This window comes from Phodopus roborovskii, unplaced genomic scaffold, assembly GCF_943737965.1.
Source record: "Phodopus roborovskii unplaced genomic scaffold, PHOROB, whole genome shotgun sequence".
In the NCBI taxonomy this organism is placed as follows: Eukaryota; Metazoa; Chordata; class Mammalia; order Rodentia; family Cricetidae; genus Phodopus; species Phodopus roborovskii.
In genome coordinates this window covers 11546789-11572686 of record NW_026126413.1, presented here as the reverse complement: position 1 = coordinate 11572686, position 25898 = coordinate 11546789, and the positions used below count along the sequence as shown (strand labels likewise).

General features: G+C 39.2%; 1 protein-coding gene across 2 annotated transcripts in view; it reads left to right on the top strand.

Annotated features, from left to right (window-relative positions):
• The first annotated feature begins 348 nt into the window (after positions 1-348).
• The window catches only part of Fcho2 (FCH and mu domain containing endocytic adaptor 2), a 77633-nt gene continuing 52083 nt past the window's right edge, over positions 349-25898 (top strand). For both annotated transcript variants that reach the window (XM_051183038.1, XM_051183037.1), the window contains exons 1-5: positions 349-501; positions 13897-13988; positions 21404-21478; positions 24394-24535; positions 24618-24770. In XM_051183038.1, coding sequence (XP_051038995.1) covers positions 469-501; positions 13897-13988; positions 21404-21478; positions 24394-24535; positions 24618-24770 — 495 coding nt within the window. In that variant the 5' untranslated portion in view covers positions 349-468. The remainder of the gene's footprint in view (positions 502-13896; positions 13989-21403; positions 21479-24393; positions 24536-24617; positions 24771-25898) is intronic.

Sequence of the window (25898 nt, the reverse complement as noted above, 5' to 3'; positions counted from 1 at the left end):
GCTCTCTGTTGACCAAAGGTTTCCCAGTCTCCTCGGGGTGGCCAACGGCCAAGTTTCCTTACTCCCAGCCTGCCAAGCTGGGAGATCCTCGAAGGCCGGGCGGGACGCGGGACCCACGAGTGGGTGGGGCCTTGTTCGCTCCGCCCCCCGGGCCCGCGGGTCGCCGGGCTCCCGCCAGCCTAGGCGACTCGCAGGGACTCAAGTTCGGCCTCGTTCCCGGCGATCGCTCGGACCCGGCCAGGCCGCGCGCAGCGCACGCGCACTCGGGACGCGGCGCCCAGGAGCTGGGCCGGCGGCGGCGGCGGCGGCCGCTAGGTGGCGCATGCGCCTGGGAGGGGCGGCGGGCGGTCTCTGGGAAGAAGGCGGCGGCGGCGGCGGCGGCGAGAGGCGGGGGCGCCGTGGAGGCCGGTCCGTGTTTACACAGCGGCGGGCGGGTGCGGACGCGGAACCCGGCGCGGCGGCGGCACGATGGTCATGGCGCATTTCGTGGAGAATTTCTGGGTGAGCGGAGGGCGCCGGGAACGCCGCGGGCTTCGGCTTCTCCCCGCGGCCTGCGTGCGCGGCGGGCGGAGGCTCTTGAGGCGGCCGAGCGAGCGAGCGTCCGCGGCCCGGGGCTGCCCGGCCGAGCTCCCGCCTTGGCCAAGGCTCTCCAGCCCCCGGGTCCTCCGGGCTGGCAGCTGCGCGGGGCGTCGGGCTGGCAGCGCGGCCCGGGAGCCGCGGCGGGGACTCCCAGGGGCCCGCGGCGTCGGGCGGGGACAAAGCGCCGACGGGGCGTGCGCGGCGCCGGGCGCGGGGAGCCGGGCGCCCTGCGGGGTCCGCTTCCCGCGGCGCAGGCCCGGGGCCCCGCGCGGAGTCCGTGCTCGCTCGCTCGCTCGCTCGCTCGGGCGGGCTGGGCACTTCCTCCCGGGCGCGCGGCTGGGCTCGTGGGGCTGCGCCCAGGACTTTGCCTCCAGGCCTGCTCACAAAGCCCGTGCAATTGCATTTCACGGACCTTCCTCATTCTCCCCACACCCTTCCCGTCTGCCTGCCGAGAGCTCGCGTGCAGTTACTCTTTGCCGATCGTGGCAAGTACGTTTCAGCCCCGTGCAAGAAAAGTAACCTATCCTCAGTTTGCTTGGCCGAACCTTGTTTTTAATGGCCCGGCACTTGCAAACACCTCAGTTTCTTTTTGGTTGAGGTGTAGAAGTGTTGAGAGGAGTCAGCTTCCAGTCCACGCCAGCCACTGCTATCTCAGATTCTTAATTCTGTCTCAAGCACGGGCTTGTTCAATAACACAATCACTTCATAGTTACTTGTTTCGAATGTTACCCACAAACGTCTGTACGCCGTGGTGTTTTTTTTTTTTTTTTTAAGAGCGGTTGTTCCCTTTCCATGTATACAGTGCGTGCATTTAAAGTGCATATTGTGAAGAGTTCCTCATAGTTTTGTGCAAACATCACCATAGTCAATTTTAGAACAATTTCATAACCTCAGGAAGAATCCTGTACGGGTTAGCTGTCACTCCCAGTTTGCCCCTTGCCTCAGCCCTTGGGCAACTGATACCTCTGCTTCTACAGATCTGTCTTTTCTGGACTCAGCATATAAATGGGACTCCTGTGTCAGGCTTATTTCACTTACTATAATATTTTTAAAGGTAACCCACGAGATAGTACATGTTAGTATTTAATTCCTTTTTATGGCCAAATAATATTCTATCCCACATTTTACTTACCCATTCATTGGTGATGGATGTTTGGTACCCATCATAACTATTCTTTTTTTTATTATGAGTGATGCTGCTATGAACACTTTTATACATGTTTGTCAGAGCATGCATTTTCATTTCTTTTGGGATTGGAATTTACTGGGTCATACTGTTAACTATATTTGCACTTGATTAGCCAAAGGGCCAAGAAGCAGATGGTAACTGTTACTAGTTCAGTCAAGAGCTGGACTGTTTGTCAGAGGTTACAGCACCTTACGCATGCTCTTTAGTGTCTTGGGTATATGCTCACTGGCACTTGTTATCTTCTGTGGTATAGTGTTTTGAAGGTGGACATGAAGTAGCAGCTTGTGGTTTTGATTTGCATTTTTCTGTGGCTAATGGTGTTGAGCTTTTTTTCTTGTTCCTAATGCCTACTTTAAGTATTTTTCTTTGTGTAGACCCGTTGCCAGTTCTAAAATTGGATTATCTTTATTGCCTTTTTGTTATTGAATTCTCTTTATATTCAGGGTTACCCCCACCCCTGAACGATGGTGGGCTTGCCCACTTTTTAAAGTTTCCTAATTTTCTGATCCTCCTGCCTCTGCCTACCTAATGCTAGGACTATAGGTGTGTGCTGTTTCTATCACTCCTGGGTGCACACTTCTTTCTTGTTTTTGCTTTTTGAGATCAGGTCTAATTACCTAGCCCTTGCAGCCCTAGAACTCATGTAGACCAGATTGGTCTTGAACTCAGATTGCCTGCCTCTGCTTCCCAGTCACTGGGACCTTTAGATGCACCTGTCTTATTCCCTCCCTCCCTCCTTCCCTCCCTCTCACCCTCCCTCCCTCCCTCCCTCCTTCCCTCCCTCCTTCCCTCCCTCTTTCCCTCCCTCCTTCCCTCCCTTCTTAACACAATATACAAGCTTTATTTAACAAAAGCAACAGGTAAAGTAAAACAGACACTTATTAAGAAAAAAAAAAAAATAAAACGAAGAAAATTGTGTTTAACAACTTAAAATAACCTCCTTGCAGTCACATTTAACTGAACTCATTCCTGTGAAGAATACGCTCATGTACATTTTCCAAGTGTCCACTGAACACTGCCACGTCCACATCACATTAGAACTATGCACGTCCACATCACATTAGAAAAAGATCAGGCGATCCCCAGGTGTGCTTACTTCTTTTTTGGAAGAGGTCGTCTAAAGAGAAGAGTATGTGGTTCTGGCTCATGAGTCATGTAATGGACAGCCTTCAGAGGTTAGATGAGTTTTTGGAACTTACTTGGAGAGTTCTCTGGTGACATGACTGCCGGTACTCGTAGAGCTTGTGTGGAAGTATTTGCCTGAGTAGTAGATCTGCTTGTAGGCCAGTTGAGTGGAGGAAGAAACCAAGTCCAAGGAGCTGCATGACCGCAGCAGGCCACTGCAAAGACTCCAGATGCACACATACCTGTTGTGGAAGTACTTTTCCATTCTGAAGACTGTCTTTTTACCTTACTGATAACATCTTTCCCAGTCACTTTTTAATTTTGGTGAAACCTTCGAGAAGTCCAACTCCCTACTTTATGTCAGTTATGCTTTTGTTGTCCTAAGAGGTTTTTCTGTAACCTAACTTCCGTTTTCTTGTAAGATGTCATAGTTTAGGCTCTTAAGTTCCTTCTGTGATCCATTTGAACTTAATCCTGTGTGTTCAAAGAAAGGGTACTACAGCTTCATTCTTTACAAGTGTATATTTGTTGTTTTGGTGGTACCTTTTTCAAATATCACTTGACCATGACTGTATGAGGTTTCTCATTTTATTCTATTGTCTACTTTATGACAGCTGCTACTATACTGTATTATACAGTTTGTATGATGAGTCAGGAAGCAGGAAATAAGCAAGCCCTACAGGTTTTTTTCTTTTTTGAAAGAAATTTGAGGCTGGAGAGATGGCTCAGAGGTTAACAGCAGCACTGGCTGCTCTTCCAGAGGTCCTGAGTTTAGTTCCCAGCAACCACATGGTGGCTCACAGCCATCTGTAATGAGATATGATGCCCTCTTCTGGCCTGCAGACATACATGCAGACAGAACACTGTCTACATAATAAACTCTTAAAAAAAAAAAAAAAAAGATTGTGGTCATTCTGGGGGTCGCTTTCATTGCTATATGAATTTTAGGATTCCCCCATACACTTTAGACTTAAGTGAAAACTGATAAAGACTGATGTTCTTAGGCCAGGTGAGAATGGTCCAGCTGCTTAAAACCTCTGTCTCCAAGCTTGATCCCCATGACTTGTGTAATAGGAGGGAAAGACTCCTGCAGTTGCCCTCTGTGGCAGATAAGCATCCCCCACCCCAGGGAGGCAAGTGTAGTTCAAAAAGAAAAGCTTTCCTTTTTTGTTTTTGGTTTTTGAGACAGGGTTTCTCTATGTAACAGCCCTGGCTGTCCTGGAACTACTTGCTCTGCCTCAAACTCCCAGAGATCCTCTTGCCTCTGCCTCTGCCTCTGCCTCTGCCTCCCAAGTGTTAGGATTAAAGTTCCCACCTCTGCCCCTGCCTAAGAAAAACTTTTCTTAAGAATATTTTGTGGGCTGGAGAGATGGCTCAGGGGTTAAGAGTACTGGCTGTTCTTCCAGAGGACCCACATGGTGGTTCACAACTGTCTGTAACTTCAGTTCCAGGGAATCTGGCACCCTTACACAGACACACAGGCAGCAAAACACCAATGTACATAAAATAAAAATTAATAAACTTGAAAAATCATGCTAGTAGTTTGTTAACAACTCCTTGTTTTTGCCTATTTTAGAGAATGTCTTTCTGGATATTTTTATACATTTTTTTCATGCCTCTTGTTTGACTGCATTAATAGAGAAACAAGAATAATTTGAATATCTAAAACCTAGTTTATGTTGCAGTCTTTGCCTTCATTTCCACTATTGGGAACAAATAGTAAAATAAAATAAAAATAGATTGCGTTTATTTCCCAGTTTGGAATTGGGGCTGAAAGTTCTAAATTAGAGCATGCAAGGCCCCCAGAGGAGGTAAAGGGACATAGGAGAGACTAGAGATTAACTAGTAGGCAGCCAGTTTAGAAGGCTTTCGGTTCTCTGCATTAAACATCTTGCAATTTTACATAATTCAGGGTCATTTGTGAAGTAATTCCTTAAAGTAGAGAATTTAATATTTATTCCCTCCAGTATTTAGAATGGCAAGAAAATAAAACTTGTCCAAGTTTGAAACATATTGTACATGGTAAACACACACAGCAGTCCAAAAAAACTGGTCAATGTGAGGTAACGGAAAACTCTGAAGTTTAAGTTTCTAATCAAACAACCTATGAATTCTCCCTCCATCTATAAAGATAGACCTTTTTATTGTGGCATTTTTGTTAGAGGAAAGCTTGAATCATTGAAACATGTTTTCAAGCTCTTTTGAAAGTAGCACATCCTCCCTTTTTCTTTATAGTTTTTTCTAACTGAAACTGCTAAATTAAAAATTCCTTAATACTGTACTTTAAAGAAAAAAAAAAAAAACACATGCTCAAGACTTCCCACATAGCAGATGTTTTGTTGCTGATAAGTCTGTTGCCATAAAGCATAGTGCTATTGATAATTAAGCTGAAAATATTTTTTCCTGTTAAAAGTAATCCACACCATTACTCTTAATATGTAAAAACAAATGTTAGCTTTTTAACAGATTACATAATTTTAAAAGGGTACTGTCCTATTTTATTGTCTGTTATGCTGCATCTTTTGGAGAGGAAGAATTAAGTACTAGTTTATAATACTGGGATTATCTGTAAAAACACTGCACTATAATAATTAAAATGACTATTTTGTATAAACTTAGGTTATTCATCATAATAAACATTAAAGGAAGTAATTCTACAATAATAATTACTTACAGGGAAAATAAGCATGTGTTTAATACTTTACAAATATCATTTTACACAGTAGACCTAATCTGTATAACATGCCACGTATTCCTTGGTGTATGTCATTTTATAATAAAGTGATGTTTTGAGTTGGGAAGCTTTCTCCAGAGGGTGTCTCAGTCAACAGCAAAAATTAACAAGTAAGTGACGTTTGGATCCGGAAGCTGTTCCTTTTTAATCTTAGTGTTTAACTTGTACACAGTCTCATTTCATTCACTGCTTCTGCTTTATTGACAGAGTGCTTGGTTATCTAACCCATTAATATGGATAAAAATGGGAGGATCAAAATGCTTTTAGAAGATTGTACTATTCTATTAATAGGACTTCAGTGTGTAAAACCATTGTTACATTTTTGTTTGTCAAATTTAAAACTAGTATCTTAGATGAGAGATTGATACACTTTTAGGGTTTTTTTTTTTAATTCAGATTAAAACTGTAAAAATATGTATCTTTAGAAAAGTATTTGATATGACTGTGGAAGCCCAAAATAGAGGCTTGTTTTTTATTACTTCAAAGTTGTAAATGTTATAATTTGGTATTCTTGCTTAGAATATGATCCCATTGTATATATAAGTGGACATATATGAAGATATATGTAGCTGTTTTTGTTTTTGAACTCTTTGAGGGCCTGCTACCCAGCTCCCAAATAAATACATAGAGACTTGTTCTTACTTATGAATGCCCTGCCTTGTTTCTAGCCAGCATTTCTAACTTAAACTATGCTGTTTTTCTTTAACTGTGTTTTGCCTCTGGGCTTTTTACCTTTCTTATCCTTCTTTCCTTTTCACTCTGTGGTAGCTGTGTGGCTGACTCCTGACATTCTCTTCTCCTTTTCTTGCTCTTTGCTCTCTAGATTTCTCCTCCTATTTATTCTCTCTGCCCACTAGCCCCGCCTATTCTCTCTTCTGCCTAGCTATTGGCTGGTCAGCTCTTCATTAGACCAGTCAGGTGTTTTAGACAAAGTGCTTTATAGAGTTAAACAAATACAACATAAAAACATGCAACACATCTTTGCATCGTTAAACAAATATTCCCCAGCTTAAGAATATAACACATCTTAAACTAATATTTACTGTATACTAACAGACTTGCAAATTGTTTTATATCTGTTGGTAATCAAAAGGTACAAAAAAGACTAAAGTATGAAATCTCCCTTTTTCTCCAGATGTTATGATCTTCCTAAAGACAGTCACTTATTTTTACCAGTCCAAAGAACCTGTATATGCAAGCATATGCATATACAAAATGAAATGTGTTAGTGTATGACTGTTAAGTAGTTAGCCATATCCAAGTGATTTTTACTGCAACAGACAGAATAGTCAGCTACAGATTCAATTAATTCAATTAGTTCAAGTAGGCTTGATTAATAGACAGTCTAAAATTACAGTTTTTAGAAAAGGACTTTTAAGCCTTTTGCATTGTCTGTGCACCATGTTTATGCAGTGCCCACAGAGGCCAGAGGAAGGTGTCAGGTGACCACCCTATCGGTATTGAAATTCAAACCCAGGTCTTCTGTAAGCGCAGCCAGTGCTCTCAACCTCTGTGCTCTCTCTTCAGCTCTGTATTTTGTTTGTTTTTGAAATAGGATCTTACTTACTTTCTTTCTTTTTTTTTTTTTTAAGATTTATTTATTTAGTATGTATATAGTATTCTGGCTGCATGTATCCACAAGCCAGAAGAGGGCACCAGATCTCATTACAGATGGTTGTGAGCCACAGTGTGTTTGCTGGGAACTGAACTCAGGCCCTCTGGAAGAGCAGTCAGTGCTCTTAACCTGGGGGTCATCTCTCCAGTCCCGGAATCTTAATTCCCCCCCCCCCAACCAGGCTCACCTTAAAATAAGATACAACAAGCAGAAGAAAACAAAACTAACTCTAATTAGCTCAGGCTAGCCCGAGTGATGCCATTACAGGCATGTGACACCATGACTTTTTAAAAATTATTTTAGACTCCACTGAATTTTATTGTGAAATGCTTAGAATTTTGGAAAGGGTATTTTATTTTGTATCTTTTCTTAATCTCAGGAGAAATTGTAAGTGAAAATTTGTTAGTGATTTAGTCTGCTTATTTTTAATTCAGAGGGAGGACTTTTAGAACGTAGACATTAGGAAGGATACAGTTTTAATACGTGACTAAATTTCTAGTCCATAGACTTACTGTGTAATGCTGGTTGGTCTGGAACTCACAGATCCATCTGCCTTAGCCTCTGGATTGCAGGACTAAAGGCCTGTGCCACTGTGCCCATTCTAAACTTTAATTAGAAATTTCAAAGGTACTTTGCTTGCTAACTTTGTATTAGACTAGAAGAAGCCTGAGCACTTAGTGACTTGACTTCATAGAGTATCTTTTTAGCTAAATTTTAGTTTAATTGATAATGTCAATCCAAAACTGTGCATGATAAAGTCTTAATTTTCACTAAACTTAAACTGAATGCGGAATGATACATATCAGACTATTAACTGCAGTCTGGGGAAATGTGTTTTCCTTTTAAGGGCTTATATGATTCTAAGAATATCTTTTTAGGGTCTTACCAAATGCTAGGTAAGCACTCTGCCAGTAAGTCACACCTCCAACTTTATTTAAATACCTGCTTGGATTGGTGTTTTGTTTATTTTTGAGACAGGGTCTTGCTTTGTAGCTCTTTTGCTGGCTTGGGATACATACAGATCCCCCTGCCTCTGCCTCCCAGAGTGCTAGGATTAAAGGCATTGTCTCCCAGCCTTTAGATTGGGCTTTAATAAAATGTGATTTCTCCCAGGACATGACCAGTGAACAATGAATGAGGAGAGAGAATACCTCTGTGAAATGCTTTGAGGTCAGCAGATAAAGATTCCATCAATGATTTGAGTATAACATCTGCCAAGCATGCACAGTGAAAAATGTTAAATTTCATCTTGACTGTTTTTCTCAGACCAGGAATGGTATTAAAAACTGTACTCAGTTAATGACAGTTTCTCTCAAGTGTTTATTTATTTGGACACAGGGTCTCTTTAAATAGCCCTGGCTGTCCTGGAATTTGCTATATAGACCAGACTGGTCTCAATTTATTACAAAAGGTAAGTTGAAGTTGAATTCCAGCTATAGGTCTACCGTTGGGGACTTCAGAGAGGAAATACACTTAAAATTTTTTACTTTTTTTTAAAAACAACTTTTTGAAGTATACAGTTTTGCCTGCAAATCTGTTTTGTTTGTTTGTTTGTTTGTTTTTTATTTTTTTGTTTGTTTGTTTTTTTGTTTTTGTTTTTTGTTTTGAGACAGTTTCTCTGTGTAACAACCCTGGCTGTCCTAGAACTCGATTTGTAGACCTGGTTGGCCTAAAACTCACAGATATCCGCCTGCCTCTGCCTCCCAAGTGCTGGGTTTAAAGGTGTGTGCCACCACTACCCAGTGGGTATCTCCTTTTTGAGACAGTCTCATAGAGCCTAGGGTGGCCTCAAACTCAGGATGACTTAGAACTTGTGATTCCCTGCCTCCACCTTGTGAGTGCTAGGATTTATAGGCATTTGCCATCATGTCCAATTTATGTGGTATAGGAGATTAAACCTAAGGCAGGTGTGTGCTAGGTAAGCATTCTACCAGCTGAACTACATCTGCAGCTCCCTAAGGCGTATTTTATTATGTAATTCACCGAAGTGACAGTTCTCATAGAGCTCTTCAGTAGTACTCAGGAGGCTTGGTGAGATAGGTGTGGAGCTGTGTTGGTTAGCTGTTGTTGCCTAGAGTCACCTGGGAAGAGGGAATCTAATTGAGGAATTACCCAAATCAGATTGTCTTGATTGATGATTGATGTGGGAGGGCTCGGCTCATTGTGGAGGACACCATTGATAGGTAGGTGTTTCTTGGCTGAATATGAGAGCTAGCTGATGTTCCTGGTGGTGGGGCCTTTAATCTCAGAACTCTGGAGGCAGAGGCAGGTGGGTCTCTGTGAGTTCAAGTCCAGCCTGGGCTACAAAGAAAATTCCAGGACAGCCAGAGAAACCCTGTCTCAAACAACCAACCAAACACCAAAAAAACCCCAACCAAATACCAAATAAATATAAGTAAGTACTGGAGAGTTAACTGAGCGTGAGTGGAGAGCCAGCCGGTAGCACTGTTCCTCTGGTTCTGTGTCAGCTATTCTCAGGGATGGACTGTGACCTGAGATAAACCGTTCTCCAGTCACCTTTGGTCATGGCGTTTATCATTAGCAACAGAAAGCAAGCTAGAACATTCCATCACCTCTAAAGGAAACCCGTCATACATTTGTCATTCACCATATTGCCCCCAAACACCAGTGTGTCTCTTTCTGTATGTAGCCCCCGACTTCAGCCTTTGCTATAAATGAAGTCCTGATAGTGTGTGGTCTTTTATTTTCAGCATCTCACTTATTGTAATGTTTTCCCTCCTCCCCCCTTTTTGTCTGAGACAAGGTCTCTGTATAGTATTGTAGACCATACTGGCCTGGAGATCTACCTGCCTCTGCCTCTAGAGTGCGTCACCATGCCCAGCTCTTACCATAATATTTTCAAAGTTTACCAATGCTGTAGAATATGTCACTCTTTTTTTTATGGCCCAATCATCATCTATCATATGAACATACTGCATTTTTAATGTGTTTCTTAGTTAGACAATTTGGGTTGCTTCTTCCTTTTGTCTGTTTTGAATACTGAGTGCTCCATAAATGTACATGCAAAATTTCTTTGTGGATATAAGCATTTATTTAACTCATAAGTGTGAGTCAGATTACATAAGCCTGCTGAAAATGAGCTTACCAATTATGAGTACATACATACTGTAAAACTTTAGCAGCTTGGATATGGGTTTATTTGGTGGGACAAAAATTGTTTGCTCTGAAAATTGTTTGGTATTCTAAAATGAATGGTGGAATGTATATTTATTACACTGTCATCTCTTACCAGGACAATACACTAACATAGTTTGTTGTGACAGGGTTTCTTTTGGTTTTTTGAGACTGGGTTTTGCTGTGTAACCTTGGCTGTTATGTAATTCTTTTGTAGACCAGGTTGGCCCTGAGGTCAGGGATCTGCCTGCCTCTGCCTCTCAAGTGCTGGAGTTACAGGCATGTGCCACTATACCCAGTTATGCAGTAACATTTTGGTAGGACTATCTGGCATGGGATTCATTATATAGACCTCGAACTTGCAGAGATGTATCTGTCTTTACCTCCCCAGTGTGGGGATTAAAGGCATGTTCCACACATCTTAAAGCACTACCTTTTCTTTTCTTTTTTTGATGAAATAATAAATGCAAGGTTTTGTCATTAGTACCTTTTTTTTTTTTTTTTTTTTTTTTTAAACCCCTTTTGAGACAGTGTTTCTCTGTGTGTCCCTGGGTGTCCTGGCTAACTCTGGAGACTAGGCTGGTCTTAAATTCACAGAGATCCACCTGCCTCTGCTTCCCAAGTGCTGGGACTAAAGGTCCTTGCCCCCACTGCCTGGATTCCTTAGTTATGGCATTAGTGTCTACTAGGATGTTTTTCTTTTTAAGAGAAGACCTAAGGGATGAAGTAGAGCAAACTGATCTGAAGGTAGTGTTGCTATATTGTATAGCAACTAGTAAATGTACCTCATTTGTTTCATTGGGATTCCTAAGTAATAGGCTATTCTGACTTTCCCAGATAAGTAGCTTGCTCTTCAGGGATGTGTGTGCTGCATTTAGGTGAGTGTGTAGGTCTGCGTGCCTGTGTGTGCATGCAGAGGTGGGGGGATGGGGTGGTCACTAGGTGCCTTCCTCTACTGCTTTCCTGTCTTGACATGGGGCATCTTGCTGAACCAGAAGCTTACATTTTTGCCTAGGCTGGCCAGCAGCTCTGGTGATTCATCTTTTTTTTTTTTTTTTTTTTTTTTTTTTTTTTTGTTCCCTAGTGCTGGGGTTATATGCAGCCATTCTGGCTTTTTGCTTGGGTGTTGGAGATTCAAATTCAGGTCGTGCAAAGCAAGCACTCTTACCACTAAACCGTCACTGTGGCCAACTTGAGGGGCTTTTCATTTGGAACATAGATTCTGAATGTAGCTCAGCCTTTTATTTTATTTTATTTGTTCCTTTTTGAGACAGAGTTTCATTATTTAGCCTAGGTTGGCGTTAGAGTAGAGACTCTTCTGCTCCAGCCTCCCCACTAGTGGGGATGCCAGTTATCACCATCACACTTGGGTCAGCTTTTTTTGTTTTGTTTTGTTTTGTTTTGTTTTTGTGACATCTAGATCACATCCCAGGGCTTTATGCATATTAGGCAAGAGATCTATCTGTGAGTATTGCCTTGATTAATGTTTAGGTGCTGTATTGTTGGGGCTTACTAGGTGATCTCTAAGTTCTTGTTCCTTTTACAGCATGAGAGATTTTTGTTATTTTTCTTGTGAGTTTAGTAAATATTTATCATAATAATCTGTTTCGTAGTAACCCTTTGTTTCCAACTCCGATTTGTCTTTTAAATATGTGCACAGACACACACACACACAAATTTGGAGTGGGGTCTAGAGATTAAATCAAGAGTCTTATACTTTGCACTGGGCTTACAGCTCCTGGCTACCCTTTAAATATTTATAATGCACATTAAATACTTGGGTAACTTAACTTAGTATTATGTATGAATAAGAACCTTGGCGCATGAGATCCTCAGACTTGTGTTTTTGTGATTTTGTATTTCAATAATTTCTTCTGTTTATTTAAAGGATTCTAACTGGGTTATAAGCTGGTGGATAGTTTTATCAAGCACATGTAGTTTGTGTCTTATATTTAAGTGATGGAATCCCTTGGAAGATTTAGATCCTTTGTTTTTTGTCTTATTGCTTCTAAATCTACATGACAATGTTTTTCCTTGTTACAGACTAATGATAATGGTTAGCTGAAAGAATATTCTCATTTTGACTTGAAAAACAGCATAAATAAAAAAAAAAAACCACACAAAGACTAAACTTAGATAATAACATTCTTAAATATGAAAACTTGTTGAAGCCCAAAGGAAATGTTGGATTCATAAGAGACTATAGTTTTATATTTTTCTTCATAGATAGAATGGATATTCAAAATATGTTTTATATAGCATTTTCATTTGTTGTATGTGTGGCAAAGCACTTGATGTTTTCAAGCTAAGAATTTACTAGAGATTACTTCAGCTCTATTTGAAGTTCCTGTTTCCTGTTTTTGGTAAGCTGTTGAAAACAGATTTCCGATCCTGTGATACTTGCTTATAGCATTGCTTTTATATCCAACAAATATTTAATTTATTTTCATTCAAGAAAATTAAAAACTTAAGCCATAAATATGGGAGTTGTTAAGCTTAGTTTATTGGTCTTTATTTTACAGGTTAAATGGACATTTTTGGTAATTCCTTTGTGATGACTTAATAATGTAGAACTTGCAGGGCTACCATAGTGTAAAGATTTTCAAGAATTATATGTATGTATTAATTCTATTAATATTCCATCAGTTGGAGATAAAGCAATAACTTGTTTTTTCTTAAATTTTTGTTTATGGAAATAAAATCTTGGGGTTGGAGAGATGGCTCAATAGTTAACGACACTGGCTGTTTCTAGAGGACCTGGGTTCAATTTGCAGCACCCACATGGCAGCTCATAACTGTGTGTAACTCCAGTTCAAAGGGATCTGACACCCTCACACATACGGCAAAACACCAATCACATAAAATAAATCATTAAAAAATGTATGCTTTTCAAGTTTATTGAAAATTTGAATAAGAGTTACAAAATATTTTGTGATATTCAGGGCTTATGTCATTGGTGCTATGCTGTTTTGACTCAAAAGTCGATTTATTTTACTTACTTGTTTTTTTGTTGTTGTTTTTTGTTTTGACAAGGTCTCTTTGTAGTCCTGGCTAGCCTAGAACTTTATATGTAGACAAGGCTGGCCTTGAATTCATAGAGATCAACCTTTCTCTACCTTTCAGTGCTGTGATTAAAGGTGTGCATCACCATGCCATGCTGGGATTTAGTAATTTTAAAGCATAAACTCTTGGGTTAAATAATCCAGAATCTCTTGATATGCATAATGGGGTTTTGTAATATTTTTAAAAGGTCTGACTTTATATTCCCTAAACTGTGGTATGTTTTGTAAAATTTCAGACTTAATTTCATAATACTTTTTGCATGTTTATAGAATGTATATAGTAAATTATAAATGTTAACAAAGGTATGGAGTTGCTTTGATAATATGTAATCATTTAATAATTGTTAGCTTAAGGAAAAATGACTTACCAGATTGTAAGAGTTGTATAATAATTAATGTAGCATTATTGTACCTTCACATTTTTTATGTCTGTTTTTGTTTATCTTTTGAATTTCAGGGGGAAAAAAATAATGGCTTTGATGTTCTCTACCATAATATGAAACATGGACAGATATCAACTAAAGAACTAGCAGATTTTGTTAGAGAAAGGTAAGTATTTTTGTAAGTGGTTTAAGATATTACTAATTTAAGTTTTAGAATATAAATAATTGTAGAAATTTTTATTGGATTTAAATAATCAAAGTTCACTGTCGCCTCCCCCCCCCCCCCCCACAAAGACAGGGTTTCTCTATAGCTTTGGAGCCTGTCCTGAAACTTGCTTTGAGAACCAGTCTGACTTTGAACTCACAGAGATCCATCTACCTCTGCCTCCTAAGTGCTGGGAATAAAGGTATGCGCTGCCACTACCCAGCTTCAAAGTTCCCTTTTAAAACGATTATATGTTAAAGGAGCGTTTCACAAACTTTTGTCATCTCTACATTGAGAGCTGATAAAATGGCTCAGAGTGGCATTGTTGAAGCCTTAGTTAGTAAATTACTGCTTTATAATATATATACATTTTACATTGAATATGTTAGCGAAATAATATAATAAAACAAGATTTTCATAAGTTGAAAAATTGCTATTTCTTTAGGCAAATATGCTTAAAAATTTTGAAAAGACTCTCCCATTATAATTTTTATTGAAAAGTCTTGTGGTTTTGAATGTTATAAATTTAATTTATAAAATGTGATTTTTCTTTCAACTTTTAGAATATTATAGTCAATTTAAAAATTATTAGAAGTTAATATAATTTGACAGTGACAAAGCTACTTTTGTACTTTGTCTCCCTATCCTCCATTTTATTTTATTATTTTAAGACACAGTGTCACTATGCAGACCAGGTTGGCTTGAAACTCAGTTCTGCTTGTGCCTGCTGCCTGAGTGCTGGAATTTGGAACCTTTGGAAATTAAGACCCTGTCCCCTCTTGCCGCCGCCCCCCCCCCCCAAAGTCTGATTTGCTCAGGCTGGCCTTGAATTCTCTGTGAGGCTAAAGATGACCTAGATCCCCCTGCTTCAGCCATCCCAGAGCTCTGCATATGAACCATATATATCTGCTTGTTTATGCTGCTTCTTAGCACTGTTTTGTGACTAGCTCTATTTTGGTTTTTGTTGTTGTTGTTGTTGTTTGTTTGTTTCGTGTTAACACATTTAAAATCTGTAGATAATATAGGGACTTTTGGCCTTAAATATTATCTCATGTCTGCTTTGTGCCAGGCACTTGCTTGCATTCTGAAGATATGGTTGCAAATATACATCTTCTTTCATGGAATTTATGGGAAGGGGATATAAATGATTTTATGTGGAACTAGTTCCTCTCCTTCTCCTGGAGAGAAAAATCTCAGTTACTTGGAGCTCTGGGTAAAGGCTGTCCTTCTGGCTTCTGCATCAATGTCAGCATCAGCAGGAATACAGGAAGGCATAATATCTTTGACTCATCTCCTGTGCTTGCTTCTTACCCAGCTCTTTTCACTGCTATCACTGTATACTGTGAGACCTCTATTTATGTCAGTCACTGGGAGTCTAGTACAAGTGGGTTGATTCTTTACCAAGAATGCAGTCTTTTCTGATTCTATGGAGAGTGGAGCAACCTTTCCTCCGTACTTTATAATCATGTTTCATAGTTGACTCTTCTGTTTTCTGTTTTTTGTTTTTTGTTTTTTGTTTTTTTTTTTTTTAGACAGGGTTTCTCTGTGTAGCCTTGATTGTTCTGGAACTCACTTTGTAGACCAGGCAGGCCTTGAACTCAAGAGTCCTGCCTGCCACTGCCTCTCATGAGCTGGGATTAAAGGTGCAAACCACCATACCAGCCTTGACTCTTCTTACTGTAATGGAAGTGCTCAGTGGTAGAGATTCTTTTCTTCTTGTGTGTGCTCTGGTTCCTCTGTTTATTAAAGCATTTGCCACTGAGTAAGCCCTTATTAAAAGGTGAATATCAGTTTCATTGTCTTGATTCTGTTTGTATTTTTGCCTGAATGTCAGCAACTGCTCCTAACTAGTCCATCTGTGTTGATTGTTGTTCTATAAATCATTCACTGTGTTGTAGCTGGAGGGCTTTTTGCGTGTTTTTTTTTTTTTTTTTTTTTTTTTTTTTTAAATTTATTGTTATTTTGTGCTACAGAACAGCTTGCTGATTCTTGTTTAAACCATTTCACGGTTTAAGCTCACATTGTCTTGGCTCGCACTAGGCTCCTTCTGATCTCCATCCTGAGATAACAGTCTTGAACAGGTGTCCTCCACTTTCTGCATTGCATTTGCCTATTCCCCTCCACATTATTTTCAGTGTTTTGCAGTGGGCCCAGTTATGCTGTCCCTCCTGGTCTCTGTGACTAGGGTAAAACATACCTATTGTAATCTCTTGTAGTGTTTATAACATCTTTTAATTACTCACTTGTATTTGTTTCTGTGTTTTTGTTTTATTTATGAAACAGTGTCCTATTGAGCAATTAGCACTTTGTTATTGTCTGATATAAGTGCTGTTTATTGTCTCTGTTCACTGAATAAAGCCCACAGTGGCAAGGTGGTTGATTTGTACTGTCATCTTTTTGAATGTTTTGTTTTTTTCCATTATATCATCTGCACTTATTTTCCAGTAGAGCTGTAATTTGTCTCAGTATTAGTGTGTTTTTGTGGTTTCTTTCTCTTCAGTTTGTTGTCTGCTTTTGCCTTTTTTTTTTTTTTAATCTATTTTCTGCTATTGGTTTAGAATGCCTGTTCTATACTTTTCAATTAGTGATTATCCTGGGGATTATAACAAGGTTCCTTGTCCTATTGCTACTTTTAGTGGCTTCCCTGGAGATATGCAGACCTCAGGATATCACATCTTGACATGTTTGTAGGTCAGAGGATAACTTGCTGGACTTGCTCTCTCCTTCCTTGTCCCATGTGTCTGTATCACACTCAGGTTGTCAGCCTTGGTGACAAGGCCAATACTTACTAAACCATCTTATTGACCCCTTTTCTTAAAAAAAAAAAAAAATTTTTTTTTTTTTTCTTGAATTGTAGTCTTCCTATTTAAACTGACTGTCCTGGTCCTCACTATGTAGCCAAGGGTTGCCTTGAACCCATGGCATTTCTCTTCCCTTGGCCTCCTAAGTGTTAGGATTACAGACGTGCTATACACCCTCCTAATCCTTTACTTTTCAAAAAATTCATTATGGGCTGGGTGATGGTGTTTGTTGCTGGCCCTTAATTCTAGCACTTGGGAGGCAAAGGAAGGTGGATCTCAGAGTTCGAGGCCATCCTGGTTTACAGAGTGAGTTCCAGGACAGCCAGGGCTATTTCACAGAGAAACCGTGTCTCAAAAACAAACAAACAAACAAAAAATCCCACTTCATTGTGGAAACACGCTTCATATCATTTTTGTTGTGCTTTTTTCTTACTGTTTTTGAAATTGTTTATTTGATCTTTATGGGTGTTTTGTTTTGATGTACATCTTAATCATATGTATGGTGGTTCCTGAGAAGGCTGCAGAAGAAGGCACCCTTGGGATTGGAATTACAGATTGCTGGTTTTCAGCAGCCATGTGAGTGTTGGGAATCAAACCTCGGTCTTGGAAGAGCAGCCAGTGCTCTTAACCACTGAACCATCTCTCCAGTTCCTCTAACTTTTCTGTTTGTTTGTTTGTTTGTTTGTTTGTTTTGAGACAGAGTCTCGCTATGTAGCTCTGGCTATTGTGGAATTCACTGTGCAAACCAGGTTGACCTCTACCATAGAGATCTGCCTGCCTCTGCCTCCCCAGTGCTGGAATTAAATGTGTGGTGTGTGCCACCACATGTGGCTCCTTCAAGAATCAGGAAGCTGTTACAAACCACAAAGTAGGGAGTTTTAACTCAACAGTATTTAGTGTTGTGAAGAAATTTCTTGACAGCAAATTAGTTCTGTAGGTACCAAGTTTGTATCTCAAAATAACTAAGGACTTAAATAATCATTATTTTCCAATAAAATTTATAATAAATTAAAATATTATATAATATCTGATCCAGTTAATTTGTCTAGGCCATATTACTTATTCTTCCACATTTGTAGTTTATTTTTTTATTTTTATTGTTTGGTGTTTCGAGACAGGTTTTCCCTGTGTAGAGTCTGTCCTGGAAACCAGCTCTTGTAGACCAGGCTGGTCTCGAACTCACAGAGATCCGCCTGTCTCTGCCTCCTGAGTGCTGGGATTAAAGGCATGAGCCACCACTGCCGGCTCACATTTGTAGTATTTTTAATAGTGGTTATCAGTTATGCTTATTAAGATTGCCTGTTCTCTGTCATGGATAATTATTTTGTTTTGTTTTACTTTCATGGCTCTGGAGTTTGAGCGTAGAACTTTGAGCACATGAAGCAAACATTCTACAACTGAGCTACATCATTCTTCATTGCGCCTCATTGTTTTGATAGAAATTTTAAAAAAGATTTACTTATTGTATGTGTAGGAGTGCTTTGATTACATATGTATGTATGTGTCTTGTGTGTATGCACCAGAAGACCCTGGATCTGCTGGAACTGGAGTTAGGGATGTTAGGAGCCACCATGTGGGTACTGGCACTTGAACCCAGATCCTCTGCAAGAGCTTCAAGTGTATCTCTCCAGTTCTATAGCTATTGAATTCTTTTTCTTTTCTTATGACAGGGTCTTTCTCCATAGCTCTGACTGTCCTGGAACTCACTAAATAAACCAGCCTGGACTACTGAATTCTTATTTATTTTTGGTTTTTGGAGACAGGGTTTCAGTAGATCAGGCTGGACTACTGAATTCCTACTGTTTGCTTATTTATTTATTTATTTATTTATTTGTTTGTTTGTTTGTTTATTTTGTTCAAGACAGGGTTTCTCTGTGTAGTCCTGGAACTCTGTCTGTAGACCAGAATGGCCTCCAACACAGGGATCTACCTGCCTCTGCCTTCTGAGAGCTGGGATTAATGGTGTATGCCACCACAACTGGTCCTAGATTCTTATAAAGTTAATAATTAATGGATGTTACATTTTCTTCATTAACAGTGAGGTTTTCTTTAACTCTTTGTAAGCTTTGTCTATGAAAAACCCTGTTTTACGTCTCAGTTTTTTAGCTGTTTCTTTTCTCCTTGGTGTCCTGCAGGAAAGAGTTGCCTGACATTTGTTCTGATTGTTAAACTGTCTTGTTAGCTCTTTGATGCTCTTTCTTCATATGTATCCTCTCCCCATGTGCCCCTCGCCCCACAGCTACTTCCCAATTTCAAGTTTTTCTAATTTTCCTCCATAGATGGCTTTGGTGTCTAACCTATCCTAATTCACAGATGTTTCAGTGTCTTTCTTTTTTATATTTATTATTTTATGTGTATGGGTGTTTTCCCTGCGTGTACCATGAACTTACAGGACCCATTGAGGCCAAAAGAGGGGCAACAGATTCCCAGAATTGGAGTTAGAAATGGTTGTGAGTCACTATGTGGGTGCTAGAAATTGAACCCAAATCCTCTGGAAGAGCAGCCAGTGATCCTAACTGCTAGCCCATCTCTTCAGCCCTGTGTTTTCTAGTTAAACTTAACCATTAAGATAGTATTATTTTACTAAAAAAAAAAAAAAAAAAAAAATAACCAACAAAAATATACCTAGCCTAGTGGTTGGTGGTGCAATCTCAGGACTCAGGAGGCAGAGGTAGGTGGATCTCTGAGTTGTACATAGGGTTCCAAGATACCCAGGGCTACTACACAGGGAAACCCTGTCTCAAAAAACCAAAAATCTAGTACTTCTTTCTGTATTAACTTTTTAAAGATGATAAAAGTACTACTCATAGCATTATTTAAAAATATAGAATGATGAATTTTTTTGTTATTGTCTATTTGTTTGAGGTATTGTCTTTCTGTGTTTTCCAAGCTTTCTTTATGATCTGCTTCAGCATACTGACTAGATGAGATTTATAGGTGTGTGTGCTCATGACTGGTGCTTAACTGGATAAAGGAACAGAATAAAATCACATTGAGGGGCGTTTGGTTAATACTGTCTGGGCAGTTTTTTTGTGTGACTAGGAAGGATTTGAAGATGAGTGTAGAAATTTGGAATTGGAGATGATGTAGATGTCTAAGTATGGTTAGACTGGGAGAGTTGGACATTAGTGCAAGAGCGGTGTGGAACCATCAAAATAAATAGACAGACAGGGATGGGTGTAGACTATTACATATTGAACGCACACAATAGAGAAGGTCTGGGCTAGCTATGGAAAAGATAAAGGTGTAGCATTTAGAGTAGCATGTATAAGGCAATTTATGGTGTTTCCCCCCCCCCACATCAGTATTTATTTTATATGTAACAATACTCACTAATATGTGTGTGTTTAATTTTTGAATTTAATAGCTTTGACTGGTTTCTTACCCCAAAATCTTCATGCTGTTGGCAGTTAAACACTTTCTAGTTCGAAATACTTAATGCTTTAGATCTATTTTTAAAGTAAATTAGACTCTGAGGTTCAGGACCTCAGAATTGCTATTGATTCAGTTTTGTGCAAATGATTATTAAGTTGTTTTAATTATACCTTTATTTTGTGTACCTGCGTTGGAGTGGAGGTTAAAGGACATCTTGTGGGATTTAATTCTCTTCTACTATGTGGGCTCCAGGGATTAATTCAGGCTGTCAAGCTTGGTGGCAGACATATTTAGCCATTGAGCCATCTCACCAGTCCAGGTTCATTATTTTAAATATGCATCACAGTGTTGAGTAATAATAAAACTATTGAGTATGTTAAGTATAGGGGCTCAGCTTATAGCTCAGGCTGGAATTATTAAACCCAATTGTGTACTAGTCTGATTTGTGATTTTCTTGCTTCAGCCTGCTCAGTGCAGGGATTATAGGTTCATGTCACCATGCTTGGCTTTGCTGGTTGCTGTTTATTGTTGTTGCTGAAGTATTTTATTAGTTATTACTGTTAATTTCTTAGAGTGCCTAGTTTATAAATTAATTTGCTCATAGAAGTATGTATAAGGGCAGATTAGTTAGTTATACTTGCCATCACTGTGACCACATAGTTAAGAAAAGGTTTATTTTGCCTTACTGTTTGATTAGGTGTATTGCTTTGAGCCTGAGGCAAAGCCAGCTATCACAGCAGTGGGAAAATTAGCAGGGACTGCTTATCTTACGACCACCAGGAAGCATAGAGCCAGATGAAAAGGCTAAGAGTGAGGTCTGTCTTCCCAGAGTACACAGTTCCTCCAAGTGGACCCCACCACTTGATTTTTACCACTTTCCAGTATTGTGACCAGGTTATGAATCCACCTCAGAATTAATCCGTTACTTAGGGCAGAGGTCTCATCGTCTCATGCCCTCTCAGTGATTAGGATAACCAGCCGGAGACCAAATCTTCAACATAAGAGCTTTTTGGGGATACTACATATCCAAACCATAACTATAAAGTTAAAACTGTCCATGATTTCTGACATCCACTAGGGCCCCCTGCTGTTTTTACCCTGTATTTTGAGGCATGCTCTCATTTTTGCATTTTTAAAACTTTGCTGTGTTTGGATTGCTAAACAATATATATATTATAATACAGAAATTTAATTTAACAGAGCTACAATAGAAGAAGCTTATTCCAGATCAATGACAAAACTAGCAAAATCTGCAAGCAATTATTCACAACTTGGGTGAGTTAATTTCTGACTGTTTTTCAAATATTCATCTCCATCTGTCCGTCCCTCCCACCCTCCTTTCCTTCCCCTATCCTAAAATTTTTAGCATGTTGTATAGCTCTGGCTATCCTGGATCTCCCTCTGTAGGCTAGGCTGGCCTCGAACTCACAAAGATTCTCCTGTCTCTCAAGTTCTGGGATTAAAGGTGTGGGGCACCACTGCCCAGCTGAAATTTCTTAAATAAATCTGTAAAAATTGCATGTTCTCTCTTATTTGTAACCTAGCCAATAAAGTAAGAGTGTGTGTGTCTGTAAACAAATGTACATGTACGTACTTGATAACATGTAGAAAAGAGGACAAAGAAGGCTGAAATGGCAAAACACTAATTGCAAACAAGAATTATTAAGAGGATATAAACCTCATAGTTTTTCGGATTCTAACTTCGTTGTGGATTTTTTGGTTTTAGTGGTGGATAAGTGTATAAGAACATTCATTAGTGAAAGTATAAAATCCAGTGTGAAGCTTTATAGCTTCCATTCCAATTGGCTACTCTTTAATTGTATAGAAATTCCACTGAGTTGTGTCTTTGAGTCTGGTTAATTTTGTATGTGTGTATTTTTTGGTTATTCTTAATTTGCAACTTTTTTGTTGTTATTTTTTATTTATTTATTTATTTATTTTTTTGAGACAGAGTTTGTGTAGCTAGTTAGTTTAGGAGCCCATCCTGGCACTCCCTCTATAGACTAGACTGGCCCCAAACCACATAGATCCTCCTGCCTCTGCCTCACAAGTACTGGGATTAAAGCATGCGCCACCACCTGGCTTCTGCAACTTTCTTATAAATAACACTTAAAATAAAATTTAAAATGTATTTGTGTGTGTGTGTGTGTGTGTGTGTGTGTGTGTGTGTGTGTGTGAGTGACAGAGAGAGAGAGAGAGAGAGAGCTGGAGAGGTGGCTTAGTGGTTAAGGACTCTGGGTTCTAGAGAACCCAAGTTCAGTTCTCAGCTTCCACATGTGGCTCACAGCTACCTGTAACTCCAGTTCCAGGGACTCAGTGTCTCCTAGTCCCCATGGGCACCAGACACCCACACATGTAATGCAGTCATACATGTAGGCACAGCACCCATACACATACAATGAAAACAAAAGAATTCTTTTTATAGAGTGGTAGGAAGGTAGGACCTTTACATGGGTTCCCAGGGCTGAACCCAGGCTATTGGCTTTACAAAACAAGTGCCTTTACCTGCTGAGCCACCTTATTGGCCTCAAGAAATCTATTTTTAGAGAAATTTTGTATTGAATCCCTTTTTGGTGAAAAGAATATATTGATAAAGGTACACTGCCTTAACTGTCTTGTAAATTCTTGACTAGTGTATATCAGGCTTACAGGAAGTGAAGTCCCATGTATTTTTAGATTTTTTTTTTCTTGAAAATTTCCATCTAACTACTGTCAGATTTAGTATTGACTGAAATTCAGAGTAGAATATCAGAACAACTACCTCTTTGAACTTTATAATTGCATATCATGATTACTCCAGCTAACTTTTCTATTGGTTAGGAACGATAGCAATTGGCAAAGAGTCATGTTAGAATAAGTCATTGTATTCTCTACCCTCTTGCCTTAGTGGCTGTTGTTGCCATTTGTCTTTCTATTACAAACTTTATCGCTGAGACTTTTAAAGCAAATACTTGAGCACAGAATTATCTGTCTTTAGAATATTCTGCACTGACCAGCCTGGTTTAAACTAACCATAGAAACTTTAGTGTTCTCCAAGGGATGGTAAGTATAGAAGTCCTTGGATGTATTTGAGCCTGCTGCATATTTTAAATCTTTACTATTGAGGAAAAAGTGGGAGGAAAATGTGTCACATTCCATATACTGGTAGAAAAGTGATAGTAAATTAAGTATGCAGGTACAGTTACAAAACTCAAGGAAAGGGTTCAGATTGCTGCTGTTAAATAACTTGTGGGAAACTTATGAAGGCAAAAAGAAATCACATGTAAAAATTGATTTTTGCTTGTTTAAATTCAGAAGAGAATGTTTTATTGTTGTTACCTTTATTATTGTGGTGTTGGGAATCAAACCCAGGGTCTTTTACATGCGAGACAAGCACTCAGTCATTGAGATGTCTCCAGTCCTAGAGAAACTTTATTATTATTCTTTTTCATTTATTTTTATTTTATGTGGATTGGTGTTTTTCTTGTGTGTATGTCTTTGGGAGGGTTTTGGAACTCCTAGAACTGGAATTAGAGACAATTGTGAGCTGCCTTGTGGGTGCTGGGGATTAAACCTGAGTCCCCTGAAAAAGCAGCCAGTGCTCTTAACCACTGAGCCATCTCTCCAGTCCCGAGAAACTTTAGTTTTGATGAAGTATCTTTAATGGAATACTAATAGTTTGAAAGTGTGATAAGTTAACTTTTAACATTAGTTGGTCATAGGAAGGCTTATGATGTGTCTGAATACAATTAAATGGCAGGAGCTATGAAGACCTGTGACATAAAATTAACCAAATTTTGTGTCCCTGTGGATCAAAGATATTTTAAATAATTAACCAAGGACAGACAAACATAGTCAATTGGTCATTTCAGTATTTTAATTCCATTTTTTTTAACCTAAAGAAGTTTGCTGAATAATAGCATTATTGATTTCATTGGGTTCAATTTAGAAGCTTAAACTTCACTTATTTTTTTACTTTTTATTATGGCATGTGGTGATATGTATGTGTGACTAGACACACCTGTGCTATGGCACACATGAGCAGCAGATCAGAGGACAACTTTTTGAAGTCAGTTCTCTCTCTCTTTGGTGGGCTCTGGGAATTGAACTCGGGTCATCAAGTGTAATGGCAAGCATGCTTTTACTTATTGAGCCATCTCATCAGCTCTTTTATTTTAATAAATTATCCTCATACTGTGTTTTTCCCTTAGAACATTTGCACCAGTATGGGATGTGTTCAAAACATCTACAGAAAAATTAGCAAATTGTCATTTGGATCTTGTTAGAAAATTACAGGAATTAATAAAAGAAGTTCAGAAGTATGGAGAGGAGCAAGTAAAGTCTCATAAAAAGGTAACTTTTCTTGTTAAAGGATTGAGTGGTCACATAGTAGGTGCTTTACAGCTCATTTATTGAACCATTTCTTATCAAACAGACTAAAGAAGAAGTTGCAGGGACCCTGGAAGCAGTCCAAGCCATTCAGAACATAACTCAGGCCCTCCAGAAGTCTAAGGAAAATTACAATGCCAAGTGTGTAGAACAAGAACGTCTGAAAAAAGAAGGAGCTACACAAAGAGAAATAGAAAAGGTAATTATAGTAAAAATACCTCTATAATTCCAGCATACTCTCTTCTTTGTGTGTGTAATGTATGTTGTACGAGTAGAGCAGATGTATGCACTTGTGGAGGTCAGAGGTCACGCTGTCCTCTGTCACTCTCCCTTATCATTTGAGGCAGGGTCTCTTACTGAACCTGGAGCTAACTGAGCTAGGCTGACTAGGAGGGCATTGAGTCCCTACAATCCCAAGAATCTACCCTCTTCAGGAGCAGGGTTACAGAAGCACCCCACCATGCCTGCTTTTGTGTAGATGCTGGGGACTTGAACTCAAGTCTTTATGCTTTCCTGGCATGATCTTGACTGAGCCATCACCCTACCTCTGGATACTTACACAGTAAGATAATTGATGAAATAATTTAGTGTATTTGAAAAATATAGTCAATTAAAGATAAGCTTTAAGTGTATGTTGTTCTGACCAAATTTATGTTGCATTGCAGTGGACTATATAACCTTTTTCCCTATTCTGTTTCTGTTTTAACTGAAAGTAAAGTTGGTTTTCTTTCCTTCCCTCTTTGTTTTGTTTTGTTTTTTGTTTGTTTGTTTGTTTGTTAACATAGGGTCTGCCTTTTGTACCTTGAATGGTCTGGAACTTGTAGACCAGGCTGGCCTCTAACTCAGATCTACCTGCCTCTGCCTCCTGATTGCTTGGGATTAAAGGCATATACCACCATGTTTGGCCTTTTCCTCTTCAAGCAGCTCAACCATTCATTTATTTGATAAATATCTCTTTTAGAAACAATTTTGAAGTCTTTGTAAAATGTTTAACATATCTAATTAGAAAACCAAATATAATCTTCCAGATAAAAGTTAGATGAGAAAAAATAAAAATAATGGGATTTGAAGTAATAAGCTTCTTTAAAGTTTATATAGTAAGTAAAAATTGGGAGGCAAGAAAAAGATGGGTACAATTAAATTTGTAGTTCAAAAACCTATAAGTCCAGACAAAGCAATTATAAATAAATGTAAACAGAAAAGCCAAGTTAATTGAATTCAAAGTAAGAGTATTGTCTTTGGGGATCAGAAGCCCAAAATGGCATGAGAAGATTGTAATCAAAATGTGTTGGGCTCAAATTCCTAAGGTTGGCAGTGGGATTTGACA